General features: G+C 40.6%; 1 protein-coding gene across 5 annotated transcripts in view; it reads left to right on the top strand.

The window, feature by feature from the left end:
- Positions 1 to 21,700, top strand: part of Arms (Ankyrin repeat-rich membrane spanning) — a 58,225-nt gene extending 36,525 nt beyond the window's left edge. For 4 of the 5 annotated variants that reach the window (XM_069509569.1, XM_034984693.2, XM_069509566.1 and 1 more), the window contains exons 8-27: positions 61 to 204; positions 1,533 to 1,830; positions 2,418 to 2,625; positions 2,746 to 2,883; positions 3,519 to 3,689; positions 4,057 to 4,167; positions 5,068 to 5,275; positions 5,885 to 6,064; positions 7,396 to 7,590; positions 8,142 to 8,427; positions 8,678 to 8,843; positions 9,870 to 10,048; positions 10,768 to 10,895; positions 11,599 to 11,793; positions 13,732 to 13,896; positions 14,593 to 14,695; positions 16,271 to 16,368; positions 16,552 to 16,569; positions 17,822 to 17,918; positions 20,450 to 21,700. In XM_069509569.1, the coding sequence (XP_069365670.1) occupies positions 61 to 204; positions 1,533 to 1,830; positions 2,418 to 2,625; positions 2,746 to 2,883; positions 3,519 to 3,689; positions 4,057 to 4,167; positions 5,068 to 5,275; positions 5,885 to 6,064; positions 7,396 to 7,590; positions 8,142 to 8,427; positions 8,678 to 8,843; positions 9,870 to 10,048; positions 10,768 to 10,895; positions 11,599 to 11,793; positions 13,732 to 13,896; positions 14,593 to 14,695; positions 16,271 to 16,368; positions 16,552 to 16,569; positions 17,822 to 17,918; positions 20,450 to 21,276 (3,915 nt within the window). In that variant the 3' untranslated portion in view covers positions 21,277 to 21,700. The remainder of the gene's footprint in view (positions 1 to 60; positions 205 to 1,532; positions 1,831 to 2,417; positions 2,626 to 2,745; positions 2,884 to 3,518; positions 3,690 to 4,056; positions 4,168 to 5,067; positions 5,276 to 5,884; positions 6,065 to 7,395; positions 7,591 to 8,141; positions 8,428 to 8,677; positions 8,844 to 9,869; positions 10,049 to 10,767; positions 10,896 to 11,598; positions 11,794 to 13,731; positions 13,897 to 14,592; positions 14,696 to 16,270; positions 16,369 to 16,551; positions 16,570 to 17,821; positions 17,919 to 20,449) is intronic. The other variant, XM_069509567.1, reaches the window with a different exon arrangement.
- The last annotated feature ends 692 nt before the right edge of the window (positions 21,701 to 22,392 follow it).

Here is a 22,392-nt window from a genome sequence, read left to right as displayed (position 1 = left end):
AAAACCGCATGCGTAAATTTTCTAATCATCCCTTGTTGTAAAATGTTTGTTCTATAATAGAGTGGAGATACGGCGCTATTGAGAGCCGTGCGCTCGCGCAACGCGGAAATGGTGTCGCTGCTGCTGGAGCGGCGAGCGCGCGTCGCGGCCGCTGACAACCGCGGTGACACCTCGCTGCACGTCGCTATGCGGGCACGCTCGAAGGTACAGTGTAATCCTTCTAATGTTATGAATGCGAAAGTGTGTTTGTTTGTGGGTTTGTCTTTCAATACTGTATTTGACAACTAGTCAAATCAGTAACATTTTACCAAACGTCAAAACGCGTACTTACTATGCGATATTCTATGAAATACTGTAATGTGACGTCACATCATGATGACGTACTTTTTTAGTTTAATCGATAATTTAAATAGTTATTACACTTAAAACTAACAAAGGACGTGGATTTTACGTATTTTGGAAGACCCTCTATTTAATAATCACTGAGAAATAATTTATTTTGGATGTAGTCAAATACCCAATTTTCGCCTTACTTTAGCTCAACGATTAAAAGAGCGGACTGAAATCCGAAAGGTCGACGGTTCAAACCCCACCTGTTGCACTATTGTCGTACCTATTCCTAACATATAAGCTTTACGCGTAAGTTACGTTGGAGGAGAAAGGGGATGTTAGTCATGATAAGCATGGCTAATATTCTTTAAAAAAATCTCACCTAGTTTGGGACTATAGGTGAGATTTTTTTTCACCACAATGGATCGGAGACGTTCGACGTGATATAGGAACTCAAGGAGTCAAGGACCTGCCCATCCTCATAGAAGAAAGAAGAAGACGATGTGGTTTTTTGCACGGATGTATAAAAGACCTGAAGAGTTACATTGTTTTCATCCTGAGCATTCAAAGAGTTCCCACGGTATCTTCAAAAACCTGAATCCACGTAGATGAAGTCGCAGGCATATCTAGTTAACAAATATTGTACAGCATTGTGTGCAGTATTTATTGCTCTTAGCGGATCCTTGATTTTGATTCCATTTTCACAAGGGGTCACCAAAAATGGATTATTTATTAGCATTAACTTTTCCATGGCACATTTTCGATAACTAGTTTGCAACGTTGACGCAATCAGATTTGCATGTTCCAGCGCGATTGGTTGCGTCAGAGATAATCATTAATTTTCCCGTTTGCGAATGGACTTGAATTTTAATGATTTAGACAGTACAAAGATGTAATATGGAGGAGTGATCAGCGAACCCCACACAACGTTCGCTAAAATGGTAACGATTTAAAAAACGTAAGATTGGAACATAAAACATACTATATTTACATCTCTTACTCTAGCTATATTACTGTAGTATTTGCGTAATATGATAAAAATAGCGATAATATTGACATCCAGTGTAAAAGCAGGTCTTATAGGATAGTAACTAAATGGCAAAATATAGACATGTATTTTGGTGACTCTTTTTAAGATATCAGCAGTGAAGTTGAGCCCACCTTTACCAGCTGAACTTTATTGTTTAATTCCTTCATTTCAGCTAATAGTCGAAATCCTCCTACGGAACCCAAAGAATAGCCAGTTGCTATACAAACCAAATAAGAACAACGAGACACCCTACAACATAGACATGAGCTACAACAAAACTATACTGGGCCAAATATTCGGAGCGCGCAAACTGAACACTAACGAAGACAATGAGAACATGCTCGGATACGAGTTGTATAGCGCGGCTTTGGCTGACATGTTGTCTGAACCCAGTCTTTCCGTTCCTATCACAGTAGGACTCTACGCGAGGTGGGGATCTGGAAAATCCTTTTTGCTCAATAAACTTAAAGGTGAGAATGGAGTGATTTTAATGTTGATTCTGGAATCATAAACAATAAAAATTCCCACACTTTGTTTGAATACTTTTTCGCAATATAAAAGATTATAAAAAATATTCAACAAAATCTGTACATATATAACTTTCCAATAAAGAAAGAAGAATAAATTCATGATAAGCACTGCCATTTTCGATTTGTTTCTTTATTGCCACGAGTTATATTTGTATAATTGAAGTGAAACTTCTTTACCGAACAAATCCATATGGATATATCTGGTAGATAACTTATATAGATAAAAAAGGTATAGTATAAGTATATACTATTAAGCCGAATTGTTTAGAAATCTTGTGGTTATAAAAAAGACAAATGTAATTTTTTTTTAAGTGCATGCCATTTTGAAATCCTTTGTTATTGGACTGCATTCTTACAAAATCGATATTTGAGGATCCTTCTTATCATAAAAGAGAAAACTTGCCAAATTTTAAAAATATGTGCACAATATAATGACCGTGTTACTGATGTTAATCGCTTCGCATTTGTTGAGAATACGCGCATTTTTTTTGGGGCAATAATTTAACGCGTGCCCCTCTCTCATTAAGAGGAGATGAAGAACTTCGCACGGCAGTGGCGCGAGACGGGCTGGGCGTGGTCGTGGGCCGTGGCGTGGGGCACGTGGCACGTGGCGCTGTTCGTGGCGGCCTGCGTGGCCGTGGCGGGCGTGGCGCCCTACATAGCCCTGGCGGTGCTATTCGCGCTCTTCGCTGCCTTGTACCTGACCTTCTACCTGCTCTGGTACCTTGGAAACAAGTGAGTGGCATACTAAGTAGTACAAAATTCCAATTATTTTCTGACTTTCCTCAATTGTTTCTATTTTGTGAAAAAAATCATAATAATATTTTAACTTACCGGTAAATTGATTTTGTCTAGATATGAGTGGTGGTGGGCGGACAGCATCGTAGCAGCGCTGGGCAGGCGGTTCGGGTCACTGCTGCTGCTGCTTCAAGTGATGTTCTGTCACCCGCCCGGCCCGGAGGACCCGCGAGCATTACCGGCCACACCTATAAGGTAAAATCCATATTTTATAAATCACATCACCTTGCCCCACTTAAATACTAATAGGTAATGGACAGCTCCTTACTTACCTACATCTTAACTTCTACTACTTAACTTCTTTACAACTTCGTAATGTTACATTAGTGAGTGAATTTTGCAAAGTCATCCCAGACAGGACAGAATTCAAAATTCAAAATCAAGACTGTGCTTTAAAAACACAATTCATTGGAACAGAATGATATGCCTAATAATATGAATCTGATGTCTACTTTATATAAGTGAGCCGTGCATATCCATGTAATACACAATTCAATTTTTCGATTGTTATTTATAAACAGTCGATTAAAATAATTCAAACCTAACAACCCAACCAATTATGTCTCTTTCATCGCAGTATTCCTGACGCGTGACAATTCAATTTTCCCATTCCATCGCAAACTTTCTTTACTTAGGTACATTATAAGAGACTAGCTGATGACCGCGACTTCGTCAGCTTGAATTTAGCATAATATGTCGCTCTCCAGGTTTTTAACTATACCCATGCAAAAAATCTCGTCAATACGTTCCTCCGTTGCGACGTGATTGAAGAACAAACAAAAATACAAATACACTTTCGCATTTATAATATGGGTAGTGATCCATTTCAGATTTCACTTCACGGAAGGTATGAAGAGTGCGGCGGGTCAGGAAGGGGAGGCCATGGTCGTGCAAATGATTGGCAGCCTCGCCGAGGCGCTGGAGTGCCAATATGGGCGTGTTTCCACGCGCTTGGCGAGGGCCTTCCGACCACGCCCGGTCTCGTCTACGTCCGGCTGGAAGTGAGTACCTTGGCATTCTATAACATAACATGTATAATAAAACGAAGTAGACATGTTATATAAACGTCTAAAGTGAAGACTATCAACTAAATCATAATAGTCTTACCTCGCAATAAATCCAAAGCAGATCACATTGCTGCCGAGCGCTAGTCTATAAATTAAAAAAACTTACCATTGTTTTATTTTAATCATTTTAATTATTTCTACGCTCTATGATTGAGCGAGAACGGATTTCAGACGCCATGTAATATGAACGTAACATATCTTGGGAAGTCTTTGTTGTCATTGAAATAACTGCCTTGTCTAGTAGCTAACTTAATAAAAGATCACCGCGCTAGGGAGCTCTTCAAATTTTCCTTAATTCCAGATGGCGCCGGGCATGTTGCATTCCACACATAATCACATTCGAGTTGAGCTTCGCCTGCGTTCTCGTCAGTGTGTGCGTGCTCATCATATTCCTCACCACTGAGGACCCATCGTAAGGATATTTCTTTGTTTATTGTAAATACAATTTTTTCTTACTAAAAGTTTAAATAATATTTCTAATATTAATAACTAGATGATGCCGTCGCGTAGTTTTAGATCTTTAAAAATCCCGTGGGAACTCTTTAATTTTCCGGGATAAAAAGTAGCCTATGTCTTACCCCAGGATGTAAACTAACTCTGTACCAAAGTTCATCAAAATCGGTTTAACTTTTGGGCCGTGAAAAGCTAGCAGACAGACACTTTCGCATTTATAATGAGTATGGATAATGGGGAGTATTCCAAACAAACCATATAAATTATTAAATCCCTGTTTTATCAAGTATAATATGCTAATTTTTTAACTTCTTAATTGTACAAGTTTTGATAGGTCAATTAGTTTTTTTTGTGGTGTACTCGATTATACTTAACAGACATTGTTATTTGTTTTTTGTTTTGCACTTAAAAATCCCGTAATTAATTTGTAAATGACTGAAATTACTGACTTTTTGTGCGGCTATAGCCTTAAATACTAGTGTACGCGTAACAATTTGGATATCATGTCAAATAGATGAAGATACATTTTACGAGTTTTAGCGAATCCCGCTCAGATTACACAGAAATCACTTAAATTTTGTTACCGTTAGGCTGCGGCTTCGATGCCATCGGTAGGCGGGGCGGGAACGATATTATTGAAAGCGGGGTGGTGTTACACTACGCATTCATTTATATGACTCCGTCGTGGACGACAGCGGGGGCGGACGACTGGGCAGCACAATATAAATGAATACGTATTGTATCATCTCTCCCTACCCCCTGCCCACCGCCTCAGCCGAGGCCGCGGCCTCAAGTGAACCTCGGATCAGCGTACGCTAGTTAGGCTTGCTTGCACACGACTAAGCGGTCGGGCCCTCAGGCGCCGTGACGTGCGACAGGGGCTGGTGGTGGGCGCGTGCGTGGCCGCGGGCGCCGTGCTGCTCGCCAACCTGTACGCGGGTGCGCGCGCGCTGGCTGCACTGGCGATACCGCCGCGCGCGCGCCTCGCCCGCCTCGCGCGAGCCATCCGCAAAGACCGCGCGCACGCGCTCGCGCTGCGCCCCGAGGTGCAGGCTCTGACGCACACTGTGAGTACTGTATCATGTATATAGTGTAATTATGTGTCGTCACACCGACTGAGCGGTCAGTTCCTCAGAACTCAGGAGGTTTAGGCTTAGAAGAACACTGAGTGCTATATATAGCTCGCCACACCGATTGAGCGGTCGGTCCTTCAGGAGCTGCAGGCTGTAACGTACACTGTAAGTGCTGTACCATCTGTAGGCACCGACTGTCGGGCCGCGAGCACCGTGATTTTATTACTTTTTTACTGGAGCAGATGATGTAGGCTTGACCTTAATAATAAGAAGAGCTTCCTCAGAACTGTCTTCTCCGGGAATACAAGTTGGTCCGGTCGTTGTGTCTTGCAACTGATTTAAATATCTTCCGAGGAGAAAGCTTCGTTTGCACGATTCAGGCTATACATAGTGAGTGGTTAAAAATACCTCTAGTGCCGTCTTGTCTGCTCACTAAGTTACTACGTTGCAAGCTTGTGCTTGATAACTGTATCATCATTTTGGTATGAGAGAGTACTTACTCTTTTTCAAGAGCCATCAGATTTTGTTGGATCCCCTTTATATTGATACTTCTCCGAATTCCAAAGTCATGGTTTCGGAAATACTTATGTTATGGTTTGTAAGGTTTCGTGCCTGGACGCTTTCACGGGTCAGCAGACGCGGCTGGTGCTGGTGGTGGACGCACTGGACAGCTGCGAGCAGGAGAAGGTGCTGGCGCTGCTCAACGCCGTGCACGCGCTCTGCTCCGACCCCAAGAGCCCCTTCATACTGCTGCTGGCGATCGACCCGCACATTATTAGCAAGGTAATATCTTCTATCAACCATATAGTTGCCACAATATTCCTCTTAAAAATTATGAAGATATTTTAAGAAACTCTATTTAAATTTGAACTGTATATTATATATTTTAATGGTAAATAAAACATTTTGGTATATTTAAAATGTACTAAATCTTGACATTCTTGCGAACTAATATACAAAATGGAATGAAAATAAAAAGAGACATAGATAAATGCTAAAGTATGCTTATTTAACAATGTTTGAATACCCAATTTATTGAGTTTCAAATGCGCAGGTTGCTTGGATGGAGGTTAGTTACGTGTTGGGTGTCAATAGATCGTTACTGTGTTTGTACGACAAACATGACAGCCGATGCATTTCGCGAGCTTGCATGTCCTTTCGGTCCTTGTGTTTAATTTTGCCCCTTTTTTAGGGTTCCGTAGTAAAACAAGGATCTCTAATCCGACTGTCTGTCTGTCTGTGTCTGTGAGAACATCCATCACGGTTAAACTGCCACTTCAGAGCATTTTATTTTGTCTGTAGTTTTTTTTCGAAAAACTGTTTAAGAAACTTAATAATGATTTTAAAATACTTATTCAACAAGGTCCCATTTGAGGTCCTAATATTTTTACTACCATTTTCAGGAAGTATTCTGAAATATTATTTTCAATACTTGAATAGTACCCAACAGGGACATTTTCAGCAAGTATTCTGAAAAATTATTTTCAATACTTGAATAGCGCTATGCCGCACCGGGTTAGCGCAAAGGGTGTACGGGGTATACCACCCCGATTGCTATCTCGACCTGTCGCGTACTATACTTAGTGAGAGAAAAAATGCTCACAAAGTAATTTTGTTTCTAATTTATTCTGGTTTGGTTATGGTAAGATGTTTTTAAATGCATAACTACGGAACCCTAACTTAAGCGTGTTCTGACTTGACAAGTTTATTTCTATTTCATTAGACAAAAAGGCCTTTAATGTTGCATGGAATATATCATTTTAAATATGAAATTGTGAAATTGTATATACCTAGTATTTTGGTTTATCCTTAATCGAGTACTTACGTTGGGACGCGTACAAAACTACCATGCCGTTGCATTAGTGCCAATTCGGTTGTACACAAATTGACATGTCTACAAATAATTTTACCCTGATTACTTTTAGACCGTAATTTGGTTTAATTGAGAAGTTTTTGCCCAGCCGAATTAGCACCAATTTGTCTAAGAACCATAAGAATCAATATGTAAAATAATAATATGAAGTTACATGTATGAATATTTTGTATTTTGGTGTATTGTTTACTCTTTACCTTTTAGAAAACTAAAACTATGCCTTTGGATATATTCTGAGCAGGCAGTAGAAATGAACAGTCGCAGAGCATTCTCGGAGAGCAGTATCGGCGGGTGGGACTACCTTCGGAATATGGTGCAGCTGCCTTTCTACTTGCAAAATTCTGCGCTGCGCAGGGTAAAGTTGGCCCAACAGACTGCTGCTAGGCGTATCCAAGCTCTTGGTGCCGATGATTTTAGCACTTCTCTTCAAAGATCTGTAAGTTACTTATTACATTCATACTTACTTCCATACCTAATGTCATAAATGCGAAAGCGTGTGTCTGTCTGTTATCTTTTCTACCAGAATACAGTAAATTATTTGCACCTATATAGTAAGTCTACTAACGGCTAACTAATCAGAACTTTATTTCTTTATCAGCCAGCTTTAAACGATTATTTATTTTTATTAGTACTGAAACATTTACAATAAAGAAAAAAAGAAAGTAAACTTGGACAGGGAAGCACTTATCTCTATAAGAGATCCTTGATCTCAACATTGTAAACTAAAAGCTCAAAATAGAAAAAAAAATTTCGTTGCATTTTGGCTGAATAATGGGGCTAATTCTCTGGTACACAATTTCTAAACTAAACTAAATTAACAGGTCTAAATGTAGTGCTGTCCTTTTCCGCAAGCAACATTATGAAAGGGATAGCAATAGATTTAGACGTGCCATTTTAGTTTAGTTTAGAGATTGTGTACAACAGAATTAGCCACATAGTTTTTTTTTCAAATTAAGGGATTTAAAAGTAGCATAAAAATGTATACAGGTGTCCGCCCGTCGCTTATCATCAGCATCAGAGGTGATGTCGAGCCAGGAGCGCATCAAGGGAGGGCCGCGGAACGAAGTGCGCGAGTCGCGGGCCGATCGCGCTCCGCGGTTGCGGCCGTCTGAGTCGATCGCGTCTTCGGTCGCGTCTGGGTTGCATCGCCACGGCGCGCCGGCGCCCGCGGGCGGCGCTGCGGACTTGGGTCGCGTGCTACTCACTGATGACTATTTTAGTGACGTCAACCCGCGGAGCATGCGACGGCTCATGAACGTGCTATACGTCACAGGTACCTATTCCTATCTACATAAGTTCAACTTCGTTCTCTCCACAAACTTATTCTTATTTCACATTAATTTGCATCTAAATATATACCAAAAATTACGGAACCGGCAGAATTCAAACCTTGCGTCTATCTAAGTATCGCGCCCAGATCTTTGACCGTTAAGCTATAGTCCACTTATCCAGACCCGAAATTTCAGACATGTATCTATCTATTCAGCCAGTCTAAGTGAGTTGAAAATATTTGTTTCCCAAAGGTCGATTGCTCAAAGCCTTCCAAATCGAATTCAACTGGTACCAACTGGCGTCATGGGTCAACTTGACTGAGCAGTGGCCCTTCCGCACCTCGTGGATCATTTACCATCACGAGACTTACGAGGAACACATCGAAGACTCCACTTCGCTCAAACACATCTACGAGAAGTAAGTTTTTTAATTATCTATTCGCCTTGAAAACCGATGGCATATTTTGTAAAGATAATATAAAGGCAGCAAACTGCTGGTTTGTGGGATCCTTTATTATATATTACAATTTTCGTAGGGGTCTCTAATTTTTTTGAAAATACAGCCTTTGTTACTCAGGAATAATGTAACTTTCTACTGGTGAAAGGATTTTCAAAATCGGTTCAGTCGTTCCAGAGGTTACCCCCTACAAACAAACTTACAAACTTTACCTCTTTATTATGTTAGTATAGAAGTATAGACTAGATATGATGCCCGCGACTTGTGTACCACGAAGTGTTCTACGGTGCCACTCTTCCTTTGTAATGTGCTCAAAGGACTTGAGGGTTCAGTTGTACAAGCGAAGAAAGCCTACAGTTTATTTTCAGTTCTTTGACAATAGAGGCTTGCCTATTATTTTTTAGTCGCAACACTCTTGGCAGAGCGGTCGTGGTCATCACAAAGCGACGTCTTTGAGGGCAGATGTTATACGCCTCACGAGTATACGCAACTTCTGCCTGCTGGCCGATAGCCTGGTACGCTCGTGCAAGGGAACGCCCGCAGCAGACTAAATTTGGTCGGTCCATCACATGTGCGATCTTCCTCGCCCTCCACCACTGTGCCATCCACTTCGCCTGCACGACAAGGCGCTCCAGGAGTCACTCTCACGCCGAGAGACGTGGCCAAAGAATTTTAATTAACTCATTAAATTTTATGCGACTCTGTACTAACTCCGAAAGACGTTTAATGCAGAGTTCTTGCCTATCTAGAGTTTTGTCACTACCCATATTATAAATGCGAAAGTGTATTTGTTTGTCCTTCAATCACGTCGCAACGGAGCAATGGATTGACATGTTTTTTTATGGGTATAGTTAAAGGCCTGGAGAGTGACATTGGCTACTTTTTATCCCGGAAATCAAACAGTTCCCACGGGATTTTTAAAAACCTAAATCCACGCGAGCGAAGTCGCGGGCATCAGCTAGTAAAATATAATATCTTTGTTTATAGGGTGAAACCGTCAATAGGCGGAGTCCGCGAGGCCATCACGCTAATGGAGCTGGATCGAGACGAGCGCAAGCTGGACGTGTTCCTGAGCTTCCACCGCGCCACGCTCACCGCGGCCGACCTCAAGATATTCCTGCCCTTCACCATCAACCTCGATCCGTACATCAAGAAAGTTATAAAAGGTATTTTGTCCATTACCATTGAAACCTGAGTGCTTGAAAGTTCTTCATTCTATATATAAAAGGAAAAGCTGTCAGACTGACTGACTGACTGATCTATCAACGCACAGCTAAAACATAGCTATTATTATGTAGGCATCCGCTAGGAAAGGTTTTTTGAAAATTCAACCCTAAGGGGGTAAAATAAGGGGTTGAAGTTTGTGTAGTCTACGCGGACGAAGTTGCGGGCATAAGCTAGTCAACGCACAGCTCAAACTACTAAACAGATCCGGCGAAAATTTGGTATGCAGATAGCTATTATGACGTAGGCATCTGCTAAGAAAGGATTTTTGAAACTTCAACCCCTTTGGGGGTGTAAAATAAGGGGTTAAAATTTGTGTAGTCCACGCAGATGAAGTCGCGGGAATAAGCTAGTTCTTTATAATATTCTCAAAGGTGTTTGAAGACTACCAATCTGCTCTTGGTCAGCGTGGGCTACGGCCTAAACCAAAAGCGTGGATTTCACTTGTGGCTTGCTGTAGCAATGCGCGGAACTGCAATTACTTGTATACATATTTCTTGCTGGCTCTTCTCGCTAACGCACTCATCCGACCCGAGTCCGTGAAAATACGTTCCTTTTTGTTTTGTTTGGGAGCTTATGACACATGTAGATAATCGCTGGTATTATCACTTTTGCATTTATAATATTAGTATGTATATTATATGAAAATATGTTGATTCAGAGGAACAAGTGCAAGCGGGCGCCGAGGACGAGCTCGGCGCGGGCGCCGCAACCGCCGTGTCGTGGAGCATCGGGCCAACCTCGCGACCCGCGCACCCCAAGCCGCTGCACAAGAAACAAGCCACACAGGTATATTCCTAAACATGCCTACAGACTTAGGGATGATTTATGCTAACACGTGGCGGGCACAAGACGTGCTACCTACGAGACGCGGACGAAGCACAGCTTCAAAACAACACGAATCAGTACCCTTATTATAAATGTGAAAGTGTGTTTGTTTGTTGGTTTATAGTTTGTTGGTTTGTCCTTCAATCACGTCACAACGGTGCAACGTAATGACGTGATTTTTTGCATGGGTAATAGATAAAGACCTGGAGAGTGACATAGGCTACTTTTTATCCCGGAAAATCAAAGAGTTCCCACGGGATTTTAAAAAAACCTAATTCCACGCGGACGAAGTCGCGGGCATCAGCTAGTATTTAATAGTATTTAATATTGAGAACTAGAACGATCGTTAAAAACCAAGCAAATCTGTTGTAGGCATTTAGGCTTACTGCACTTTAGATATACGTTTTCGTCCTTACTCGGTTGATTTGATTCGGTTGAAGGACAATCCAACAATTGAACAAACGAACACACTTTTACATTTCTAATATGGATAGTGGTTATGAGTTTTACTCCAATGGGCATTACTTTCAATCAATCAATCAGCCTGGTTGCGTTCACTGCTGTACATAGGCCTTCCCAAGAGCGCACCACCACATACAGTCCGCCTTCCTCATCCACCAACTTCCGACCACCTTACTTTATATGGCATTACTTTATATTACAGAAAGTTCCACCAGTTGCTCAACCGACACCCAACACAGCGCCAGCGCAGCCGATGTGGGTGGGTTGGGCCAATCCGCTGATGCCGACGCCGCAAACTTACTCGCACAGTGTACAGATGGACGGTGCAGCCCCTCCAACGGTCCCCGCGGTCGGGGTCAACCCTGTCACGATGTTGCGCACTGCTTTTCCGGGAATGGTGAGTGAAATAGAATAGAATTGAATTTTATTCAAATAAACTTTTACAAGTGCTTTTGAATTGTCAAAATAATTTACCACTGGTTCGGAATGCCATTCCTACCGAGAAGAACTAGCATGAAACATGTATACGGCGGTTGTTCTTTTCAAACGTTCAATCTATTATAATATTATACCATACTGTACAAGCAATCGAAAGCGCATTGCTGGAGCGAATCTAAATATCTAAATATATAAAAGGAAAAGGTGACTGACTGACTGACTGATCTATCAACGCACAGCTTAAACTACTGGACGGATCGGGCTGAAATTTGGCATGCAGATAGCTATTATGACGTAGGCGTCCGCTAAGAAAGTTTTTTTTTAAATTCAACCCCTAAGAGGGTGAAATAGGAGTTTGAAATTTGTGTAGTTCACGCGGACGAAGTCGCGAGCATAAGCTAGTCAAATATATGCTTTTTTATCATTTACATAATCTTCGATTGTATAATATGCTTTTTTAGGAGCATATTTTTAATAGAATTTTCAAACTTCTAAAATTGACTGTGAAATTTTGTTATAAAATATTACTCATTCCCACAAATGACTTTCCCACTTTCCTGTGGCGGAAATTATTTAGATATAAGAAATGCTCGTATATCTAACTAGCAACCGTCCACGACTTTGTTTGGCCAAAATATGAATCCTCTTTATTCCCTATCCCCTGGGAATTTCGAAAAAATGCACTGTACAAATTAAACAATAAGCTCACGACTGGCATCTAAAGTCACGAGGTTTGACAGTTCTAAATTAAATTAGGTTTGTGGCCTGTCCTTTTCTTATTACATTGGTAAGAAAAAGATGCGAATACTCTAAAATTTAGTTTTATCTAGTCTTATCTAATTTGACATCAAAAATAAGGAAATTGATATATATATTTAAAAATCTTAGGTCGTCAGCAAATAAGTGTACTATCTTTATGGTATATTCTGCAATAGTAAAATCGCTACTCATGTATTGCATATCGGTCTGGGGAGGTAGCAATAAAACATTGCTGTTACAGCTAGAGAGAGCACAAAGAGCTATTTTAAAAGTTATGACAAACAGACCTTTTAGATTCCCCACAATAGATCTATATAGAGATTGCAAGGTTCTTACGGTTCGCCAGCTCTATTTACTACAAATTATAATACGTAAACATAATTCCCTAAATTTCGATACAAACCTAGAAAAGAGAAGAATGGATCTAATATTTAAAACGGGTAGACATAAAAGTAAACTTGCAGGGAGACAATACTATATCATTAGTAGTAGAATTTATAATGAAATTAATAAAGCCTTAAATATTTATCCCTTAAATAAAAACGAATGCAAAAAAAAAGTTAAAGAATGGTTGCTTACACGAACATATTCGGAGACTGAAAAGCTGTTGGAAATTTTAATATAATATATTATATCAAATATATATTACAATATATTATTAAAATATACATTATTATTTACAAAATAAATATATAATACACACCCCCCCCCCCCACACACACACACACACACACAAACACATACACTCACTAATAGTTATAGTTCTAATAATTATAGTAAACATGTTAAATTTTATAATATCTACCTTACATGCAGATTCCTTTTCTTTTGTATATAAAATGAGCCATCAATTTTAAGGAGAGTGCTGTCGCCTAAAACACAGGTGTATACCTAGCTTAGGGACAGTCGATTTTTCTGTATACCTACCTACTTAACAAATTGGTTTTGTTATTATGTATTCGATGTATTAGTTCTCGTAAGTAAGTATGTTTAAGTGTACCTATGTTTGATCAATAAATAAATAATAATAATAATAATAATAATAAAGTTTAGTTCAGAATCAGTACCTTCCATTTATTTTTGGACCATTAACTGTCCATTAGCTTACATTCTTAACACATGGTAATTGCATTACCAGACGGAGCTGACGTCGCTGCGGCTGTCGAGCCTGAGCGTGGAGCGCGTGTGCCGCGTGGTGCAGAGCGCGCTGGGCGCGGGCGGCGCGGCGGCGGCGGCGGCGCTGCAGCGACACCGAGTCTGCGGGCTCGTGCTCTCCGTCTGCCATCTTAATGACCTTAAACCGGTACCTACCAATTTTTTTTTCAGATACAAGTTAGCCCTTGACTGCAATCTCACCTAGCGGTAAGTAATGGTGCAGTCTAAGATGAAAGCGGGCTAACCTGGAAGGGATATGGCAGTTTTTTTAAACCCATACTATTTTAGTTTCTACACGGCATCGTACCGAAACGCTAAATCGCTTGGCGGCACGCCTTTTGCCGCTAGGGTGGTAACTAGCCACGGCCGAAGCTCCCACCAGACCAGAACAGAGAGAATTTAGAATTATAAAATTCCAATTTTCCCTGCCTTTCCTGCCGGGAATCGAACCCGAGACCTACTAATAAGACTGACTCGACTCACTAAAAACGACCTTTCTGGCGCTCACTACTGCGCCAGAAAAGTCGTTTTTAATTTTAACTAGCGACCCCCCGGCTTCGCACGGAACAGGAATTATTTGACTATACATTGTTTTCGTGTAACCTTCAACTATTTACGGAGCGCACTGCGCACGTCACGGAACCTCTAGATATGAAATCTTCTCAACTTCTCAAAACAGTTCTTGAAACACCATTCAATGGAAAAAAGTTTTTTAAATTGTAAGATAGGCTTGCCCTTGATGACAGCCGACAGAAAGCAATGATGATGTTTAGATTGGAGCGCGCTTCTAGAAGATTCCTATTCACATTTTACATACTATAAGCACTTATTTTTTGGTTTACAGATATTGGAATTGCCTTTTGGTGACTGGGAGCTATTCAAAATGCTTGTACTGAACCTACGCGAGCTAGAGTCGGGTATGCCAATCAACGCGCCTGCTGTGACTGGTACGTAAATAAAATCATTACCTAAGGGTAAAGACCGCAACACATAATTTCACCGCGCGGTTTTCGCGTTGAATTCTGTGATATTTTGAAATTGTATGAAGCACTCAATACGGTATTTTACACCAAGTAAGAAAAATCTAAAAATTTGTAAACAAGATAGATTGCTAATAAGCAATCGAAAAATGTTAATTTCTGTTTATAATGTTATATATTGAACTAGCTGATTCCTGCGACTTCGTCCGCGTGGATTTACGTTTTTTAAAATCCCGCGGGAACTCTTTGATTTTTCGGGATTGTTGTCGTTGCTTGGTACCTACAATATGAATTCACTATGAACACTTCCTGAATCTTGATAACCCAGGCGGGCAGTAACCCTGCAGCATCAGGATTAAGGAGTTGAATCCAGAATTTTTTATGTGACCACGACGTAAACTTTTTTGTTGATTTAAAAAAAATTTTGCAAATCGGTCCAGAAACCTCGAAAAAATCGATGTAGAAAAAAGAACCACCTCCTTTTTGACAGTCGGTTAAAAACCGATGACCTTGAAATATTTACGGAACAATCTTTAAAATATCCCCTTTCTAACAAAAAAAGAATGAATGAAATCGGACTACGCGTTAATGAATTACAACTCAGTATACATTTTAACTTTCATCCCCTCTCCTACGGGAACCATGCTGAATTTCGGGATAAAAAGTATCCTATATTCTTCCTCATAGTATGACCTCAAATCGTACCAAGTTTCATTGGAATCCATTCAGTAGTTTCAGCGTGATGCGCGGCCGTGATACAGACAGACAGACAGACAAAAATGAAAAAAATTACAGTTTTGGGTTCAGTATCGATTATAGAGTGCCCTCGAAAAAAAAAATTCAAAATATCTTCAATGTACAGAATTTGACCTGTTACAGTTTTATTATAAGTGTTGATTTTATAATTCATTTAAAAGATTTCATTTTTTTGTATGTTCTACAAATATCCAAAACGCATTATACCGTAGCCGCCATGTTAATTCCGACTCGACTGTGACGTCACATGGATTGAAGTTGTAATGTATTTCACTAAGAAAACATCGTTGTTACGTCATCATAGCTCATGAACTTAATAAGATGGGGGTAGGCGTTTTATCGGTAATATTTAAAATGCTAAATTTAAATGCATTTTTATGGCACTTATCATTCACATAAAATTTTTGTGAATTTTTTTGTAGTTTATTATCACATTATGATCTTATGCTCGCGACTTCATCCGCGTGGACTACACAAATTTTAAACCCCTATTTCACCCCCTTAGGAGTTCAATTTTCAATAATCATTTCTTAGCGGATGCCTACATCATAATAGCTATCTGCATGCCAAATTTCAACCCGATCCGTCTAGTAGTTTGAGCTGTGTGTTGATAGATCAGTCAGTCATTTTTCAAAATGGCCGCCATGCAAATTTAAAAAGTACATACTGTTATATCTTGTACAATTGTATGGAACCCTTTGTGTGCGAGTCCGACTCGCACTTGACCGGTTTTTATAATTAGTTAATACAAACAGAAGATATAATATTAAAATAAAATATTTGCAGTATTAACGGAGAAATCGGGTGAAACAGAAACGGATGCAATAAAGCCAAGAGCTGCACTAGAACACCAACGTAGTCGGCCATCGAATGTTGAAAAACAGGTAAAAACATATTATTTTCAAATAATTTTTCACTAAATATTAGCTAGTTTTTCCTTTCAAGCCTACATCAGGCCTAAAAATTTATAGGTGAAGTACGTTCACTCTTATAAAATTTAATTTAAGTCTTAATGCAAAGATTTGCTCAAAAATAAATTCGCCTTACATTTTCTTTTACTCTTGCAGCCTTTTACGGAATATCAGGTGATTTTTGAGTTTTAGGCACAAAACAAAATTTGCATCTCATCATGACACCCACTTTTCAACTTTTGATTAATTTCTTTCCTGTTAATTTTTTTTACACATTTTCATAATTTTCTTTTTGGTGCATGAAAGTTCATTTTTTAGGGTTCCGTACCGCCTAATGAAAGAAGGAAGTCGTATAGGATCATTTTTTCCGTCTGTCTGTCTGTCCATGTATTAAGGCCCTTTTCCTCAGCTTCAGATATCAAATTGAAAATACTGAATACTAAGGGTGAATGGGCTGTAAAATTGCTGTAAAAAATTAACTCGGTAAAAAGTAAGCTTTTCAGAGCGTATTTAATACGCTCTGAAAGAGATCTGGTGGAACGAGTTAAGAAAAAAATCGAAAATCATTTTCAAATCTTGATTACGCGGTAAACTTATATTTACTTATGCATTTATAGTACCTAATTTAACATGACAACTTTTGCACTGATTCGTTAAGTTTCATATAACTAATTCTAAAAAGTGCTTACTTTGAATAATAGCGGATCTTGTGAGTTCAAATCTCAGTCAGCTATTATATTTTTTAAATTAATTTATTGTCATACAAAATTCTGTATAAGTTGTAAGAGTTTTATTTGAATTTTAACAACAAAATATACTAAGAATAAACTAGTTTCCTATGAATAATATTTATGTTGTAATTTGTTGTGTTATCCAGATTATTGTTCTTGAGGCGCTCGCATAATTAAATCAAAATAATTATACCTATCCTTCCAAGGTACGGAATCCTCGGTCTTTGCGCGAGTTTTACTCGCACTTGGCCAGTTTTGGTTTTTGGAAATTGATTGGACACTTTTAGTACTAAATAAATCTTTTGCGTCCCATGTCTGTTTTGTCTATAATATATTTATGTTGCATCTCTTTCTAGACTTTCTTGTTTTTATGTATTGTGGTATTTTCCATAGAAATATATGTTCATAAAAATCCATACTTAATATTATAAATGCGAAAGTGTGTGTGTCTGCTAGCTTTTCACGGCCCAACAGTTCAACCGAGTTTGATGAAATTTAGTAGAGTTAGCGCGGGCTCGAATAAATAAATAATAAATGCCTCGGGCGAAAAACAATCGATCCTTCATCGGTACACAAGCCTGGCTGAGATCTGTTTTGCGTAGCCATAAGCCTCGTGTTCAGATAGGACTTGTTCTGCGTTCACTATACATCGGATATGGGAAAACCTTATGTTAATGTACATTTCAATTAAACAGGTTACGTTGGAGGAGCAAATGATATGCGGCGCGCTTCAAACACTAAACGAAGAGGCAATGGAGGACGTTCTACAGTCCGAGCCTACCGCGCCCTCAGGTGAGGCCCTGCGCACCATCCGCGAGACCCCCTCCGCGAGCTCCCCCGTCCTCCTCACTCCGCCCACACCCCACACCCCCTCCCCCGCCTTCACGGACTCTTCCTCCGAGGGCGAGCGTCCCGACCACGTCATTGTAAATCTACCCGATGACGTTTTTCTGTAACAGTTTGAATTGGGGCCACGTTACACCTTTTTGCTAATCGCAGACATATTATGCTGATCGCACATTATGTTGCCTTCAAATTGAAGCATGTTGTATGAGTCACCAACACACGTGTTTGTCAAATGTATAAAAATTCACCAGAATCGTATGAAACGTGTATTTGTTTTAATTTGACTGAAACAAATAATAAAAGAAACGCGCACCAAACGTCGGCGTGGAAGCGCATACAACGCGCTTCAATTGAAGACAACCTTTGGTACACGCGTAAACGTATGATGATGTCGTGCGCAAGCGCTCGCACAAAATCATTTAACATGTCGCACATTGAAAACAAGAGTGACCCTATCCAAAATCTCGATTTTCAATACTGTCATGTAAATGACAGTATTGAAGATCGAGAAGATCTTTGCGTTTAGTAAGTAATAAAAAAAATAACTAAGCCTAAAGTATAAAGCATACTGTAGGTCGTAGAGGAGAAAGATCTTTACAAAGGACCTGTTTTTTCCACAGAATTACAGCGGCTGTAGTTGCAACTCAGAACTGTAAATTTTTGGATTGTGCCATTTTTGTTTTCAATGTGCGAGGTTTGCATAAAAAGTAGCTTTAACGCAGGCCTGATAAGCTTGCAGTTACGCGTGTAGCACCTTGCTTCGTCGACTAGTATGATGCGGCTATGCCGGTCCAAGGACGCTATAACGCCAACCAACCTTAGGATTGTAAACGTTTGCAAGTCTACGTGATCGGTGTGGCCTACAGCCTACAGAGAAGATCGTAGCGAAATTATTGACAGTGAGACGCGTGTCGATATGTGCAATCAGCATGTGTCGGCGAAAAAGTAACCATTTTAGTTAGAAAGCAATGTTCCTATTTTATAAGGAAATAATTTATTTAAATTATTATTTTTATTGTATTGCTGGACTATTGTCGCACGTGTCGAATTCTTGCATAGGCTATAAGCTTAATTTGGGTAGACGGATTTATTAGTAAGGTTAACAAACATGCTTTCCAAAAAAAAACTATTTTGATTTGTTATAATTAAAATTCGCAATATATTAACCGCCGCACTCAGAGTCGCTAATCGTTACTTAAGATTAAGTTAAAACGAGACAGATTTATGTGAGAGATATAGCTCTGTCTCGTTTAACTCAATCTTAAGTAACGATTAAGCGACTCTGAGTACGGCTGTAAGTCTGTGTCTTGTTTGGTGCATGACACATTTTATATCCGGTTAAAATAAAAGACAAGAAACTTTAATATTGTTAGTTAGACTAATAACAAGATCTCATGTTGGCATCGTACTGTAGTAGATACTGTTTTAGATTTTCTTTTATGTTATGATCAGTATTTTTAGATTCAATTTATTTATAAGCTTTTTTGCCGTACTTTTATTTTTAGGTTGCCTTCATATAAGACGTCGTACGCACGCGTGTACGTGTACTCCATTTTGAAGGCATCCTAAGCGTTTAAACATCTCAAAGATGTTATATTATGCTTATAGTTTATTTTACTAAATTTTTAGTAAGAGTACTTAATAATCGTTTTGTAACTTATTAAATGTTATAAAACTTTAAATTCCACTGAATGTGATTTAGACAATTGCACGCACTCGAGGCTATTGTGATGTATATTTAATTCGAAGAATAAGTAGGTTAGTTATCATTTAGCATTCCTGTTAATTTGCAATAATGTAGATCGTAAGATAGAAGTTTATGTTGGCTGTGGCCTTTTAATTCGGTTGTGATTTATTGCGAGCACACTTCGACTTACCTATTTTTTTAAAAGATGCTGAATGTGCCATAACCATTTTGATAACTTTTCTCCACAATCCTTTACATTGTGAGTTCTACCCTATGTTTTCTACAAAATATGTTGTGTCCTTCGAATCGCTAAATTAAGAACATAAATATAAGTATAAATAAATTGTTATTGTTAAATCGGAGGGTATTTACGTCGTAGATATTCATTGAAATATTAAGTATACAAAATAATTAATTTATATTATAATGAAAATGTTGAAATGTTTTCCAACTATCGTCGCGTTTCGATACTTAAAGTAACTAAACCCTATCGGTAGTTTCACGTTGTGCCAGAACTGATCGTTGGCGACATATCTTTTTGTAGCATACCGTACATTACATGTCTTATACTTCCATCGTATTAATACGTATGATAGCATTCCGTAGATGAAAATATAATGCAAATAAGATAAATAAATATGAGATGAACTTGTCTCTTTCGTTTTATTTTTCGCCCCCGAGAATACGTGGAGGACGCTCGCGTGGCCGCCGGCCGCCGCCCGCCGCCCGCCGCCCGCCGCCCGGCGCGCTCGCGAGCGTCCGCGGCCTCACGCAGCGCCTTGCGTTTCAGACGAGGCCGGCGAGCCGCGCGCGCCCGCCGTCTGCTTCAGCGTCGAGAACGAGGAGGACGACGACGGCCACATCACGTTCACGGCTCGGCCACGCGCGCGCCGCGCCGCAGCCCGCGCGCGCCCCTCCTCACTGCGCCTGCCCGACGACGCGCCCGACGCCGCGCGCCGCCCGCCCGCGCGCTCTCTCTCCGTCGAGGACTCCACGCGCACCGGCTCGCCCGTGCTCGACCTCAAGCTGCGCAACTTGCGCCGAACCGCCGACATCCTCCGGAAAGTCGGCTCCGCCGAGCGACTCGCCAGGTTCAAAGATAAGATAATGTCGCGCGGGCCGGGTTCGCGAGACCGCAGCCCGCCCCGGGACGAGACTGCCAGCGATGACGAGTCGGCTCCCTTGGTGTCGTCGCCGCCTGGGAACGCGCTGCGGTCGGTGCGGCCGAGCTCCCCGGTTCCCGCCCGTTCCGGCTCGGGCGCGCTCATCGCGAGGCCGCTCGGCGTTGAGTGCGCCGACCGCAGTCCGCAGGACGGGACGGCGAGCGCGGATTTCTCGCCACGCTCGGAAATGACGGACGCGGAGTCGCCGCGGGGCAGCGCGCCGGACTTTGACTTGCTGCCAGAGAGCAAGAGCGAGGTGCGGACGGCGGCACGCGTCCGCTTCGCGCGGGAGCCGAGCGAGACGTCGTTGTCGAACATGATCGAGCCGTACAATCTGAGGCTGCTGGCGCACGGCACGTCGGACGGCACGCGCGGGCTGTGGCGGCAGGACGCCATGGATTCGCTCGACTCGGGGCCGCCGTGGCCTCCGCACGAGCCTGACTCGGCGGTGTGAGCAGTAGCGCCGCTCCCGGAAGGAACCGACTACCCGCCGCCGTGGAAGGCGTCGCCCGCGCGCTACTCACGCACAAACGATGATGTGAAAGCAGTTCGAAGCGTTTAAAGGAAATATTGCACAGCTTTAAATTCTCAATACGTAGATGCCCTGTGTACATTATTAAACTTTACATTATGTATAATCGCTCCTATATATTTGTCACTGAAGTATACGATAAAAACGTAGAGGAACTTTACAAGGAAACGCTAGGTAGAATACCTGCCTGTACTATAAAACGTACTTAACTCATCAAGATTGGAGGTGCTTACATGTAATCATTGTAATTGCATTTGCTTCGTTATTATTAATATTTCTTCAGAAATGTGATATAGGTACTTATTCTTAAGAATATGAAAATATACATTTTTTGAATAATCATAAATGTTTATAGTTAAATTAAAATGAAACCTCACTAACAATATTGACGTTAGCGGGGCAAATAAACTCTGATTTGACCCTTGTTAATCTAGCTTCCTTTTCTTATTAGCTAGTTTCGTAGATTATAATCAGATAAGGTCCTTATAATTGATCAGTCCGAAAAACTGGCAGCCAGCAATGACCGAAATGAATTAATGATTAAACGAACTTACCTGTAAGTGAAGTTCTATCATAATTATACGAGGGCTTTGTCCGAAGGAATTAGATTAGATTACAAGTAGTAACATAATTATCAATCTATCTGATCTATCAATAAGTTCCTGCTTCACCTTTCTACTATCCGCAACGCATCGCCAGGGTCTCCGTACGTAGTCGAAATTCCACGGATACGTACGAAGCGATTTGCCTCATTTCTAATTCGAAGCAGCATCCGGTTTCTGTTCCAATTTTAATATGAGTAGGTACTTTCAAGTCAAGAGTGAATAGGCACCTTCTATCACTTGCCACCCGGTCTGATTGCTGCCAAGCACTAGTCTATTACTATCCTTTTCTGCAGCGAACATTATGAAAGAGAGCAATACATTTAGAGACTTGTCTTTTTAGTTCAGAGAATGTGTACATCGTACGTTAGGTTCATAATATTATAACGTGGCACATTATTTGTACTCGATTCGCTGACGAGTAAGACAGAAGATA

This window comes from Maniola hyperantus, chromosome 3 (assembly GCF_902806685.2).
Source record: "Maniola hyperantus chromosome 3, iAphHyp1.2, whole genome shotgun sequence".
In the NCBI taxonomy this organism is placed as follows: Eukaryota; Metazoa; Arthropoda; class Insecta; order Lepidoptera; family Nymphalidae; genus Maniola; species Maniola hyperantus.
Note: the sequence above shows the minus strand (reverse complement) of the source record. Positions and strands in the feature narration are given on the sequence as shown.